Source organism: Mobula hypostoma, chromosome 24 (assembly GCF_963921235.1).
Source record: "Mobula hypostoma chromosome 24, sMobHyp1.1, whole genome shotgun sequence".
Lineage (NCBI taxonomy): Eukaryota > Metazoa > Chordata > Chondrichthyes > Myliobatiformes > Myliobatidae > Mobula > Mobula hypostoma.
In genome coordinates, this window is record NC_086120.1 from 3,393,666 (window position 1) to 3,407,779 (window position 14,114).

General features: G+C 43.9%; 1 protein-coding gene across 3 annotated transcripts in view; it reads left to right on the forward strand.

Annotated features, from left to right (window-relative positions):
• The window catches only part of eps15l1a (epidermal growth factor receptor pathway substrate 15-like 1a), a 492,163-nt gene that overhangs the window by 122,080 nt on the left and 355,969 nt on the right, over positions 1-14,114 (forward strand). For all 3 annotated transcript variants that reach the window (XM_063032448.1, XM_063032447.1, XM_063032449.1), the window contains 4 exons: positions 3,547-3,606; positions 4,835-5,065; positions 12,408-12,562; positions 13,574-13,730. In XM_063032448.1, coding sequence (XP_062888518.1) covers positions 3,547-3,606; positions 4,835-5,065; positions 12,408-12,562; positions 13,574-13,730 — 603 coding nt within the window. The remainder of the gene's footprint in view (positions 1-3,546; positions 3,607-4,834; positions 5,066-12,407; positions 12,563-13,573; positions 13,731-14,114) is intronic.

Below are 14,114 nucleotides of genomic sequence, written 5' to 3' on the forward strand. Positions count from 1 at the left end.
GGCCCTGAATGGTGGTAAGGGAGGAAGTGTAAGGGCATGTGTAGCACTTGTTCCACTTACACGGATAAGTGCCAGGAGGGAGATCAGTGGGGAGGGATGGGGGGGACGAATGGACAAGGGAGTTGTGTAAGGAGCGATCCCTGCGGAATGCAGAGAGAGGGGGGGAGGGAAAGATGTGCTTAGTGGTGGGATCCCGTTGGCGGTGGCGGAAGTTACGGAGAATAATATGTTGGACCCAGAGGCTGGTGGGGTGGTAGGTGAGGACCAGGGGAACTCTATTCCTAGTGGGGTGGTGGGAGGATGGAGTGAGAGCAGATGTACGTGAAATGGGGGAGATGCGTTTAAGAGCAGAGTTGATAGTGGAGGAAGGGAAGCCCCTTTCTTTAAAAAAGGAAGACATCTCCCTCGTCCTAGAATGAAAAGCCTCATCCTGAGAGCAGATGCGGCGGAGACGGAGGAATTGCGAGAAGGGGATGGCGTTTTTGCAAGAGACAGGGTGAGAAGAGGAATAGTCCAGATAGCTGTGAGAGTCAGTAGGCTTATAGTAGACATCAGTGGATAAGCTGTCTCCAGAGACAGAGACAGAAAGATCTAGAAAGGGGAGAGAGGTGTCGGAAATGGACCAGGTAAACTCGAGGGCAGGGTGAAAGTTGGAGGCAAAGTTAATAAAGTCAACGAGTTCTGCATTCGTGCAGGAAGCAGCACCAATGCAGTTGTCGATGTAGCGAAGGAAAAGTGGGGGACAGATACCAGAATAGGCACGGAACATAGATTGTTCCACAAACCCAACAAAAAGGCAGGCATAGCTAGGACCCATACGGGTGCCCATAGCTACACCTTTAGTTTGGAGGAAGTGGGAGGAGCCAAAGGAGAAATTATTAAGAGTAAGGACTAATTCCGCTAGACGGAGCAGAGTGGTGGTAGAAGGGAACTGATTAGGTCTGGAATCCAAAAAGAAGCGTAGAGCTTTGAGACCTTCCTGATGGGGGGTGGAAGTATATAAGGACTGGACATCCATGGTGAAAATAAAGCGGTGGGGGCCAGGGAACTTAAACTCATCGAAAAGTTTAAGAGCGTGAAAAGTGTCAGGAACATAGGTCGGAAGGGATTGAACAAGGGGTGATAAAACAGTGTCGAGGTATGCAGAAATGAGTTCAGTGGGGCAGGAGCAAGCTGAGACAATTGGTTCGGCCAGGACAGGCAGGTTTGTGGATCTTGGGTAGGAGGTAGAAACGGGAAGTGCGGGGTGTGGGAACTATAAGGTTGGTAGCAGTGGATGGGAGATCCCCTGAGCGGATAAAGTCGGTGATGGTGTGGGAGACAATGGCCTGGTGCTCCTTAGTGGGGTCACGATCGAGGGGTAAATAACAGGAGGTATCCGCGAGTTGTCGCTGTGCCTCGGCAAGGTAGAGGTCAGTACGCCAGACTACAACAGCACCCCCCTTATCGGCAGGTTTAATAATAAGGTTAGGATTAGCGCGGAGGGAGTGGAGAGCAGAGCGTTCCGAAGGAGTGAGGTTGGAATGGGGACAAGGTGAGGTGAAGTCGAGACGGTTGATGTCCCGTCGGCAGTTAGCAATAAAGAGATCCAGAGCAGGCAGAAGACCAGAGCGGGGTGTCCATGAAGAAGAGGAGGGTTGAAGACGGGAGAAGGGGTCATCGGTGGGGGTGGAAGAGTCCTTGCCGAAGAAGTAGGCTCGGAGACGGAGACGGCGGAAGAAAAGTTCCGCATCGTGGCGAACACGGAACTCGCTGAGGTGTGGGTGAAGGGGGACAAACGTGAGGTCCTTACTGAGAACAGAGCGTTCTGCCTCCGACAGTTGAAGGTCGGAGGGGATGGTAAAGACCCGGCACGGATGAGAGCTGGGATCAGAGGGGGGACAGGGGAGGCTGGGGGTGTCAGTGGAAAGGGGAGGGTTGGGGTGAGAGGAAGATGGAGCCTCTGAGGGCCCAGGAGTTGACGGTGGGATCTGAGGAAGACAGGGCTGCAGAGTGGTGGTGGGGGAAGGGGAGACGGGAGTCACAATAGCAGCACATAAAGACCCGGCCTGGAGTTCAAGGCTGGAGTCGCAGTTGGTGGTCCCATTCTGCACGTCCCATTCCCATTCTGACATGTCTGTCCACGGCCTCCTCTACTGTAAAGATGAAGCCACACTCAGGTTGGAGGAACAGCACCTTATATTCCGTCTGGGTAGCCTCCAACCTGATGGCTTGAACATCGACTTCTCTAACTTCCGCTAAGGCCCCACCTCCCCCTCGTACCCCATCTGTTACTCATTTTTATGCACACATTCTTTCTCTCACTCTCCTTTTTCTCCCTCTGTCCCTCTGAATATACCTCTTGCCCATCCTCTGGGTCAACCCCCGCCCCCCCCTTGTCTTTCTTCCCGGACCTCCTGTCCCATGATCCTCTCGTATCCCCTTTTGCCTGTCACCTGTCCAGCTCTCAGCTCTATCCCTCCCCCTCCTATCTTCTCCTATCATTTTGGATCTCCCCCTCCCCCTCCTACTTTCAAATCCCTTACTCACTCTTCCTTCAGTTAGTCCTGACGAAGGGTCTCGGCCTGAAACGTCGACTGCACCTCTTCCTACAGATGCTGCTTGGCCTGCTGCGTTCACCAGCAACTTTGATGTATGTTGCTTGAATTTCCAGCATCTGCAGAATTCCTGTTGTTCATGTTTGGTGTTCAGCTCTCCATAGGTTGAGCATGTTTTTCAGTGATGTATATTTTAATTTCAGATTTCCATCCTCTGCAGTCTTTTTCTTTTAGATAACATGTCAAATTTCACATATAATAGTCACTAGCAACAAAGCTAGCTCTTAATTCCTTTATTTAGACATTTTGGAAACCTTTCTGGAAGAAATGTTCTAGATGTCTTTAAGATGCACTTTGATCCTTGGAAGTCAATCAAATTCTTCAGAAGCAAAAACTTTGTACTGAGTTTTTATAAGTTATATACTCATTTGGGAATAATCTAATTTTACAATCTTTTTTTTACATTGCTATAATCAATCTTATGTTTACAAATATCTTAAGGTTTAGGGTCAGATTTTGTTGGGTAATAGCGAGCATTTTGAAGGAAATTACAGGTTATCAGTTGCCTGTATTCATAAAATTTTGCCTCTGATGCAGTTGGCTATCTGTTTCACCATTACATTCACTGTTCAGTCCAGTAGCAAAGCAGTGACTTCCTGAAGAGGAAGTGTGGATGCACTTTCCTTCTACTCTTTCCTATGCCAAGGAAGTGAGGTATATGGTCAGTGACCATAATTTCTGCTCCAGCTTTATCTTATTCATTTGATTAAACTCAGCCTTTTGCAAAATAGCAAATGGTCTCAGACTTCAAATGTTAAGCGTCTCTTTCCATAGTTACTGTTTGACCTACGGAGTGTTTCCAGCACTTTCTATTTGGACTTGAGCATCTTTAGGTGTTGTTAAATTTTTAAGATTTATTTCTACCTGTCCTTTTGCGGTATTATGACTGATGTAAAACTTGGTTGAACTCCTTACCATGAATTTTCTTTCTTATTTTAATCTGAATTAGGTTTGGGACCTTAGTGATGTTGATAAAGATGGCCACCTGGACAAAGATGAGTTTGCTGTGGTAAGTATTTTAATGTTTGTGCTGTCAGATGGAGTGGCTCTTGCTGGCTGATTTCAAATAGGGGCTTTAAAATATTAATCTGAAGTCACTATAAAGAAAATAACCTGAACAAAAAAAAATTCACTTACGGAACCCATTTCAATTCTTTACTTTTTGACTTGTTTTTGTTGTCTATGGATTGTTAAGGGTTTTTGGACTGAAAGTTCCTATATATGTGTGCATCCCAAAGGACACATTGTTTTTACTGAAAGTTAGAAATTGTCAAGAAAGCAATTGTGCGATTCCTCTCATAAGGGGTTACTTTTTGAAGACAGGGTTGAAAATGAATTATTTTCTTTGACCACAGTGAACCTTTCAAAGTCTGCAACCCAAAAAACTGCGGATGCTGTGAATATTAAATACTGATATGATTGGTCTGCGTGGATAATAGGGAACAGACAGTAAACAGCAGAGCAGGATCAAGGGACCTTTTGGCATGTTCCTCCTTCCTTGAAAGTTGCATGAGGAGACTAATAGAATATTGAATTCTTTGTTAATTGAAGTTCATGAAGCAAATTATTAACGGGAAAAGGAACAAATTGAAATACATTTAAATTATTTAAATCTCCAGTAATTGAAAGCTTGAAAGAGGGAGTTTCATACTTACTAATTTAGAGTGACAGATGGTCTGTTTTGTTGTAATTAAGACTTGCTTCACTGTTAAGGAGGTGCTTAGATATGAACTGGCAGGCCTTTGAGTTTTTCCTGTTGAAAGTTTTTCTGAGGTGCTGTTTGATATATTGGACTTCGATGGTTCTGGACTATTGGATAACATACTCTGCATCCTTCATTTACTTTTTTAAAAGATGTTATGCACCGGAATGAATTTTTCAGTAAAACCCAGTAAGTTTAAAGGGAGAGTGGGAACTGGCACCCAGTGAGCCAATTACATCCAGATTTCTGAACAGTCAGATAGTGCAGTTTTACTGAAATTGAATCATTACTCTGATTATATTGTTTTTTCCTCCGCAAAATCTTTTAGATAAGAGTAAGGGAGAACCTCTCAGATGTCGTCATTCTGATGTTTACAGTGGATGTGCAGTCCAAGAAGTTACTATCTGAACTTTGCTTAATTAACATTCAATACCTTTTAAACTTCTGTTATTTTATTACTGAAGTTCAGATTGCAAATGTAGAACTGCTGTTTTTGCTGAACTGTAAATAGATTGTCTTTTTATTATATTTGCAGGCGATGCATCTTGTTTACAGAGCTTTGGAGAAGGAGCCAGTTCCCCCTACTCTGCCGTCTGCACTTCTACCGCCATCCAAGAGGAAAAAGCAAGGGCCATCACTTGCTGGTTCTGTGCCAGTTTTACCTGCCAGTCCTCCCCCTAAAGATAGCCTGAGATCCACTCCATCACACGGCAGTATTAATAGCTTAAACAGCACAGGGAGCATTTCTCCAAAACACATTAAACAGGTGATTGACAGGAATCATTCTTGCATCTTGATGAGCTAATCTGTATTGTCACAGTTTATTAACTGGTGATAAGATGTATACACTCTCAGGTTTCTACAGCGTCTCACACAAGCAGCTCAGTGGTTTGTCTGTCATTTATTCCACTCTATTCAGTACACTTTCTCGCCCCAGTAGTGTGATTAGGATCAGACGGTTTTTCTTTGGAAGTTGCCAGTCTTATGAAGTAGGAACAAGACTAAGCTGTTTTAATTCCTTGAGTCTGCCCTACCTTTCATTAAAACCTTAGCTATTTTAAAGCCCATCTTAATATGTCCTTGTATCTTTCCGCTAAAGATGGCGCCAGTAACTGGCGACTTTGCACGTGCTCTCCCAAGCAAACTGCCCTCTAGTATCATTGTTTATCAAAGATCTTTTCAACATTAGATTTTACATTATCAACTTAGCTCCAATCCATTAATGGAAGATACTTTAGGTTTCCACATATTATTTCATAAATTCATCCTAAAGTTAGACCTTGCTGTAGCTGTTATCCTTTGTCCCTAGTAGTAGACGTGAGTTAGTGTAAATAGCTTTCTTTAGATTTCTATCTTGTTTCCCTTAGTACCTTGATAACTGAAATTAAGCCTGTCATCTGATATCATGATAGCCCTGGTTGCTGTAACCTCTTCTCATCATTTAAACTCTTACAAGTCCAAGTATTCTTCTGGCACATCTCCCAAGGCTAATTTGCCTACACAAAGATGTGTTACTCAGACCTTGAGGTAAATGTGTCTAACTGAGGCTGTGTATCACTGTAACATTGCCTTTTTCTCACAAACTCCAATTTTTATAGATTTAGAGGTCAGCCATGGTTATTATTTGCGCATGCCGCATGCGCCGGTTGTGTATGCAGCCTGTTACAGTTGCTCTGTCTAGATTCTTACCTTTTAAACTTTTTTAACTTAGGTTATTTGTTGTATTTTTTTTCTCACGGTAACACGTTCAAGCTGCACCCTCTCTAACATGCTGGTGGAGAGAGTTTTAATTTGGTTTTTTAGCGCTGGAAATAGTTACATTCAGACATGTCTCATTAGGGTGGCAGCAGTATGGCCGCATTGTTTATTCCAGGGACCAGCTGATTGCGCTTATGCCGGCCGGTTTAGCAAAGAGAGTGGCGGACACCCCGGCTGAAATCTGGAGGAAAACACACAGAGGATGCACAGGGGGATCAAAAAGGCGAGGGAAGAGGACCGGGTCGAGACAACAGAGGCTTGTGGAGAAGAGAAGTTATAAGCCATGTCTCCCCTCTCTCATCATGGGCAATGTGAGATCGCTGGGTAATAAAATGGATGAATTGACGGCACTTGTCAGGAGTCAGAGAACAGTTCGGGAGAGCAGTGTTATGTGTTTTACTGAAACGTGGCTGCACGAAGACATACCCGATCAAAGCGTTTCCATAGAGGGCTTCCAGACCGTTCGGGCTGACCAGAATTGCACTGAGAGCGGTAAGCGTAAAGGAGGGGGGCTTGCTGTTCTGGTAAACAACAGATGGTGCAATCCTGGTCATATTACGATCAAGGAATGTGTTTATAGCCTGGATATTGAACTTTTTGCTGTTGGACTCCGGCCATATTATTTGCCAGGGGAAATCTCGCATGCAATTGTGGTTGTGTACATCCCTCCCTCTGCCAACCCGACGTCGGCGTGTAACATCATTTACACCGTCATAGCCAGATTACAAACCCAGCACCCGAGTGCCCTCATTACCATCTTGGGTGACTTCAACCAAGTTACCATGGCTAGAACACTGCCCAACTTCACGCAGTATGTGAGCAGTACAACCAGAGGGGAGAGGACTCTGGATTTGATGTATGCTAATGTTAAGGATGCATACAGCTCCTCTCCCCTCCCCCCATTGGGAAGGTCAGATCACAACCTGGTGCATCTAAAACCCTGCTACGTGACTCTGGTGAAGAGTAAACCTGCAACCTCGAGGACAGTGAGGAAATGGTCAGAGGAGGCTTATGAGGCGCTCCAGGGTTGTTTTGAGGTGACAGACTGGCAGGCACTCTGTGAGCCACATGGAGAGGATATTGATGGGCTTACAGAGTGCATCACTGATTACATCAACTTCTGTGTGGACTGCAATGTTCTGACAGGAACTGTCCTTTGTTATTCAAATAACAAGCCATGGGTAACAAAGGACATTAAGGACATCCTGAATGCTAAAAAGAGGGCGTTTAGAGATGAAAATAGGGAGGAGCTGAGGGCAATACAGAGGGACCTGAAAGCCAGGATCAGGGAGGCTAAAGACAGGTACAGGAGGAAGCTTGAGTGGAAACTCCAGCAGAACAACATAAGAGAGGTCTGGAGTTGGACAAGGATCATCACTGGGTTCTGGCAAACTAGCAACAGAGGAGCTGAAGGCAGTGTGGACAGGGCCAACGAACTTACCCTGTTCTTTAACAGATTTGACATTGTGGCCCCTGCCCATTCCCCACATGGGTCATCTGTTGTTGACCCCCAACCAACACATATTCCACTCTCTCCTCCTACCCCTCCTCACAGTCCCCCACCCTGCTCTCATGACTATACCCATTCCCCACACGAAACCACCACGGTGGGCTTCACAGCTGAACAGGTGAGAAGACAGCTGAAACGTCTCAACCCAAGCAAGGCTGCAGGACCGGATGGTGTCAGTACCAGGGTGCTCAAAGCCTGTGCCCCTCAGCTATGTGGAGTACTTCGCCATGTCTTCAACCTGAGCCTGAGGCGCCGAGAGGGTTCCTGTGCTGTGGAAGACGTCCTACCTCGTCCCTGTGCTGCAGACACTGTGCCCCAGTGGCCTCAATGACTACAGACTGGTGGCATTGACCTCCCACATCATGAAGACCCTGGAGAGACTTGTTCTGGAGCTGCTCCGGCCTATGGTCAGGCCACACTTAGATCCCCTCCAGTTCGCCTACCAGCCCCAACTAGGAGTTGAGGATGCCATCGTCTACCTGCTGAACCGTGTCTATGCCCACCTGGACAAGCCAGTGAGCACTGTGAGGGTCATGTTTTTTGACTTCTCCAGTGCATTCAACACCATCCCCCCTGCTCTGCTGGGGGAGAAGCTGACAGTGATGCAGGTGGATGCTTTCCTGGTGTCATGGATTCTTGATTACCTGACTGGCAGACCACAGTATGTGTGCTTGCAACACTGTGTGTCTGACAGAGTGATCAGCAGCACTGGGGCTCCACAGGGGACTGTCTTGTCTCCCTTTCTCTTCACCATTTACACCTCGGACTTCAACTACTGCACAGAGTCTTGTCATCTTCAGAAGTTTTCTGATGATTCTGCCATAGTTGGATGCATCAGCAAGGTTGATGAGGCTGAGTACAGGGCTACTGTAGGAAACTTTGTCACATGGTGTGAGCAGAATTATCTGCAGCTTAATGTGAAAAAGACTAAGGAGCTGGTGGTTGACCTGAGGAGAGCTAAGGTACTGGCGACCCCTGTTTCCATCCAGGGGGTCAGTGTGGACATGGTGGAGGATTACAAATACCTGGGGATACGAATTGACAATGAACTGGACTGGTCAAAGAACACAGAGGCTGTCTACAAGAAGGGTCAGAGCCATCTCTATTTCCTGAGGAGACTGGTGTCCTTTAACATCTGCCGGACGATGCTGAGGATGTCTTACGAGTCTGTGGTGGCCAGTGCGATCATGTTTGCTGTTGTGTGCTGGGGCAGCAGGCTGAGGGTAGCAGACACCAACAGAATCAACAAACTCATTCGTAAGGCCAGTGATGTTGTGGGGATGGAACTGGACTCGCTGACGGTGGTGTCTGAAAAGAGGATGCTGTCCAAGTTGCATGCCATCTTGGACAATGTCTCCCATCCACTACATAATGTACTGGGTGGGCACAGGAGTACATTCAGCCAGAGACTTATTCCACTGAGATGCAACACAGAGCGTCATAGGAAGTCATTCCAGCCTGTGGCCATCAAACTTTACAACTCCTCCCATGGAGGGTCAGACACCCTGAGCCAATAGGCTGGTCCTGGACTTATTTCCCGGCATAATTTACATATTACTATTTAACTATTTATGGTTTTATTACTATTTAATTATTTATGGTGCAACTGTAACGAAAACCAATTTCCCCCGGGATCAATAAAGTATGACTATGACTATTTTCAGTACTGTCCTTGAATGTACATATAACTCTTTGGGCACCTTTGTTCCACCAAGTCATAAGCACAACAGATTCTGCAGATGCTGTAAATTCAGTGGAACACACTCATCACGTCAGGCAGCATTTATAAAGCAGAATAAACAAACGATGTTTCTGGCTGACACCCCATATAGGGACTGGGATATATATGAAGCCAGCATAAGAAGACGGATGGAGTAGAAGGAGTACATGCTGGCAGGTGATAAATGAAACCAAGTGGAGTGGGGAACGTCAACTCAGACCATGAGAGGCCTGCGTCGGGCATTTTCATGCTTTACAAGGCGCAGATTGGAAGACTGTGTGGGGCGCCACTCTTCGCACAGACCAGAGCAATGTGTGATTAAGTGCCTTGCTCAAGGACACAAACACGCTACCACAGCTGAGGCTCAAACTAGTGACCTTCAAATCACTAGACAAATGCCTTAACCACTTGGCCACGTGCCCAACACAAACCAAGTGAGGGGGAAGAAAATTAGGAGGGAGAGTGGAGAATGAAGTGAAAATCTGGGAGGAAAATGTAAAGAGCTGAAGAAGAACAACTCTATGACATGAGAATAGAGTGGATCATCTGAGAAAGGAAAGGAAGAGGGCACCAGAATGAGATGATAAGGCAGGTGAGAAGAGGAGGGGTAAGAGGGGAGCCAAAATGAAGAATGGAGAAAGAGAGAAGGGGGAGCAGTAACCATAAGTTAGAGAAATCTATGTTCATGCTGGTAGGTTGGAGTTTCCACAGATGGAATATGAGGTGTTGCTCATGGAATAGGAATAGGGAGTAGAATTAAAATAGTTGGCCACCAGGAAATCCTGCCTATTGCAGCTGGAGCAAAGGTGTGTCTCAGCCAAATGCATAACTGGATTAATAGTTAGCCTTCAATTCAATGAGTTTCAACGTAAGGTAGCAGTATCTTGTGAGGGCATGTCAAATGCTTTTTAAAAATGTTTTTAAGTAAATATCAGTCTCCTTAAACCAACCCTCAGGATTGAGGGTGACTTTAGTCCACTCCTGCTTTGTCGAATTTTAATGGCTAATGAGACCAATGTGAAAACTGCATGTATGGCAGATGATGGCTAATGATGAGCAGTTGGGGTAGTTTGTCAGGTGGTTCCTTCCTTCAGTCACTTAAGCAGGGTTTTCTCATGTGTTCCTGATGCATGGCCTTAGTAAATCTGATTCACCAGGCACGACTTGCCTATTACAGGCTGTCTAATCAGCTGAAGATTTTCAGAATTTCCAGACTTTAAAAAGGCTGCAAAAGTTGTGAGAAGTGTTTGGATAATCCTTTAGTTTTTGTTCCTTCACTGTTTATGCTGTAATTCACTTTGGGGCTGTAGAGTACAGAGCAACCATGGCTAATTAGTCAGGATTGCTATTCATTCTCGTAGAACATCTACCATCACTATCGATGATAACACCACCACTGTCATGGAGCATCGGTATCCAGATGATGCAGCATGCTCTGAAGAAGATCTCTAGTGCATCTTGAATGTCTTTGCAAGGCATGTAGGGCCTGGGGGCCTAGGTCCTGACTTAAATATAAAAAAGGCATAGGTCATATATTAGCCACTTCCTAACCAGCCATTTGTCCAGTCCTCCATAAAGGGTTTTGCCCTTGAAAATGTAGACCACTTTCCCTACCTTGGCAGTATTCTCTCCTCAAAAGCAGACATCCACTCAGAGATCAACCACAGTCTGAATAGTGCTAGTGCTAGATTAAGGAAAAGAGTCTTTGAAGACCGTGACCTGAAGGTCCAAACAAAACTTGGTTTATAGAACAGGTGTCTTAACTACATTACTGTGTGGTGCTGAATCATGGACCATCTACAAAAGGTAGCTGAAATCACTGAGGAAGATCAGCAAGCTCCTGGTGGGCAAAGGAAACACTTCAAAGATAACATCAAAATTGGCCTGAAGAAATTCAGCATAACATCTAAAAACTGGGAAGTCATTGCACAATAGATACATCTTGAGTAGATCTATACTACAGGAGGATGACCTCCATTGTACCGCAGAGAACAAGTGGTAGCTGCAAAAAGAGAGACTGAACAACCAAGAAATCCACTACTAACCACAGCCACTGCTTACTCTTACCCATACTGCAGCAGAGTATGTGGATCCTGGATCAGATTCTACAGCCACCTGAAGACCCACTTATAGACAACTCCTATCCTACCCTGAAGATAATTGGGTGCATAATCAATGTAACGAAAACAGAAAACGCTGGATGTGCAACACAAGTAGGCAGAATCTGTGAATAGAAGAACAGAGTTAATAATTCAGGTTGATGACTTTCATCAGGACTTTGAACAAAAGCTTTTTGAGCATTTATAGTAGTTTTTGATTGAATGAGGCTAATGGAATTGCTCCCTTGGGTGGGGGACAAAATGGCATTGATCTGATGGGCTGAATTGCCTCCATCCACATCATTATAAGTAAGTGAAGGTGTGGATATTTGCCAAATCAATTATGTAGTTTATTTGCTATTGTGTTATATTGATCAGTCCTGTAATTGTAGACCTGAGTTAAAGTTAGGCCTCTATCATGGAATTTGTAATGATATATTCTACTTGATTGTTCCAAGCATTTAGAGAAGTATAACATTTTGATGCTGACACAATAGCTGTGATTTATTCTGGAGTTTCGGTTATCACGTTGATTATGGAAATATTTTCTTCCTTGGCTAAGAAATCTTTAGATGCTTTACTCCTGGTGCTCTGTCAAAGCTCTTCTCAGACTTTCCACTAGAGTGTGCTATAGAAGCAGACCTTTAATTTTTGTTATGGCAGTTTCCAGGACCTTGGATAACTGAACCATATTTTGTAAATGTATAATAAAGCTATACTTACTGCATTACAGGGAAAATACTAGTGAAATCAGTAGAGTTTCAATTGGATAATGCTTCTTATGGGTACACATTTGACTAAATTAATTCATGACCTTTGTGCTGTCACAGTCCCATTACAAATATATGTATTGATGTGGGAGCAGTCCCTTCAGATACTTGGTACTGCAGTCAATTGAATAGTTGTTGAATAAAGGCAGTGCTGTTCTCAGATCTCTGATGATTTGTGATTGCTAATGCTGGATTACTTATACATTGTGATTACACTGTAATGATCTGGAAAATAATGTTGTTTGTTGCAGCCAATAAATTGGGTTGTGCCAACTAATGACAAGATGCGATATGATGACATCTTCCTCAAAATAGACTTGGATCTGGATGGGTATGTGAGTGGATTGGAAGTAAAAGATATCTTCATGCAATCTGCACTTCATCAGAATATCTTGGCTCACGTATGGTAAGAGACATAAAATTCATATCAAATGATTTTGTCATTTCCCCTCATAATTTTGCATTCTAGAGGAAACAAACTTGGACCATCTTACCTTCCCTTAAAACTGAAATGCTGTAATCTAGGCAACATCCTTGTGCACCTTCGTCAGCACAACACAACCTTTTGACAGTGTGTTGACCAGAGCTGCAGATAGGACTTCATTTGTGCCCTAACCTATCTTTTATAATGTACCTACTGACGTGACGTCCCTACTCTTATCTCCTGTGCCACGGCTGATGAAGTCTAGCATCCCATTTGCTATGTTCACCATCCTATCTATCTGTGCTCCCACTTTCAGTGATCAAAAGACTTGTACTCCCAGACCCCTCTTTTCATTAATATTCTCTATTACTGGGTTTATCTTACTGTTATTTTAAAATGCATCAGGTCATACTTTTCAGGATTGAATTTCATCTGTCATTGCTCCGCTAAAGGAACAATCTACAACCAGTTGAATACAAACTTTTATATAGCACTCTAATTGGATTCTGCTATGGTTGGGTACAAGAGCACATCCAACATTGATAGAGAAATCCACTAGCTAGAACTGCTTTACATTCCATTTTTATCTTGCAAAATGAGCTTTTGAGGGAAGATAAAGGTTTTTAAATATAAGCTAGTTTCATCCCCAATGAATTTGAATTTGAATTTTCAGCAAGGTTCCCATACTGTGTCTAATGACGCTTAAGCTGGGAGAGACTTAAACTGAGATGCAGTAACTGAATTTGATTTCTTTATCACTTATTGAAGAGAGAGGAATCCATAGCAATGTAGCTGAAACTGGAACCATTGCAAACAATTTATTTGGCTACTTCCTCTGTTTGTCAGTGCAGACTACAACTGGATTGGTTTTCTGTTACATTGTTATGTTTTATCATTGTATAGCTTTTTTTAATAGTTTGATATTAAATATGATGGCATTATTGTTGTTGTATTGGTGAGGCTGCACTTACTAGGTAAACTCTTTTCCAACAGGGCCCTAGCTGACACAAAACAAATGGGAAAACTGAACAGGGAACAGTTCGCTTTAGCAATGTATCTTATCCAGCAGAAGGTCAGCAAAGGGGTTGACCCTCCCCAAGTGCTGACGCCAGACATGATCCCACCATCAGAAAGGACTACGCCAGTATCTGTAAGTATTTTTCAAACCCTAATATGAGTTGATGAGTTATGTTTTGCTTTAAGCACATCACGATGGGCTGTTAAATTTCATTTCTTGGGGCACTTATCTGCATGCAAGCTCAAGCTGAAACATCGTACCAGTGATGGACCATGAAAATATAATGAAGGGCAAAATATTGGTGAACAAACTTTTATGTCTAATCAACAGTGAGCTGGTGTTTGTTTTAACTTCATCTTAGTATGGTGAGATTGGGACTGGGATGTGAACCCAGCATAATGCTTCATTAATAAATCTTTGTTTGAAAGCCAAGATTCAGATTCCAGTGCAAATAATTTCACTGAAAATTCAATGGTTGATTGATAGCTGCAAAATATTTGCTTAGTGTCTATTTGA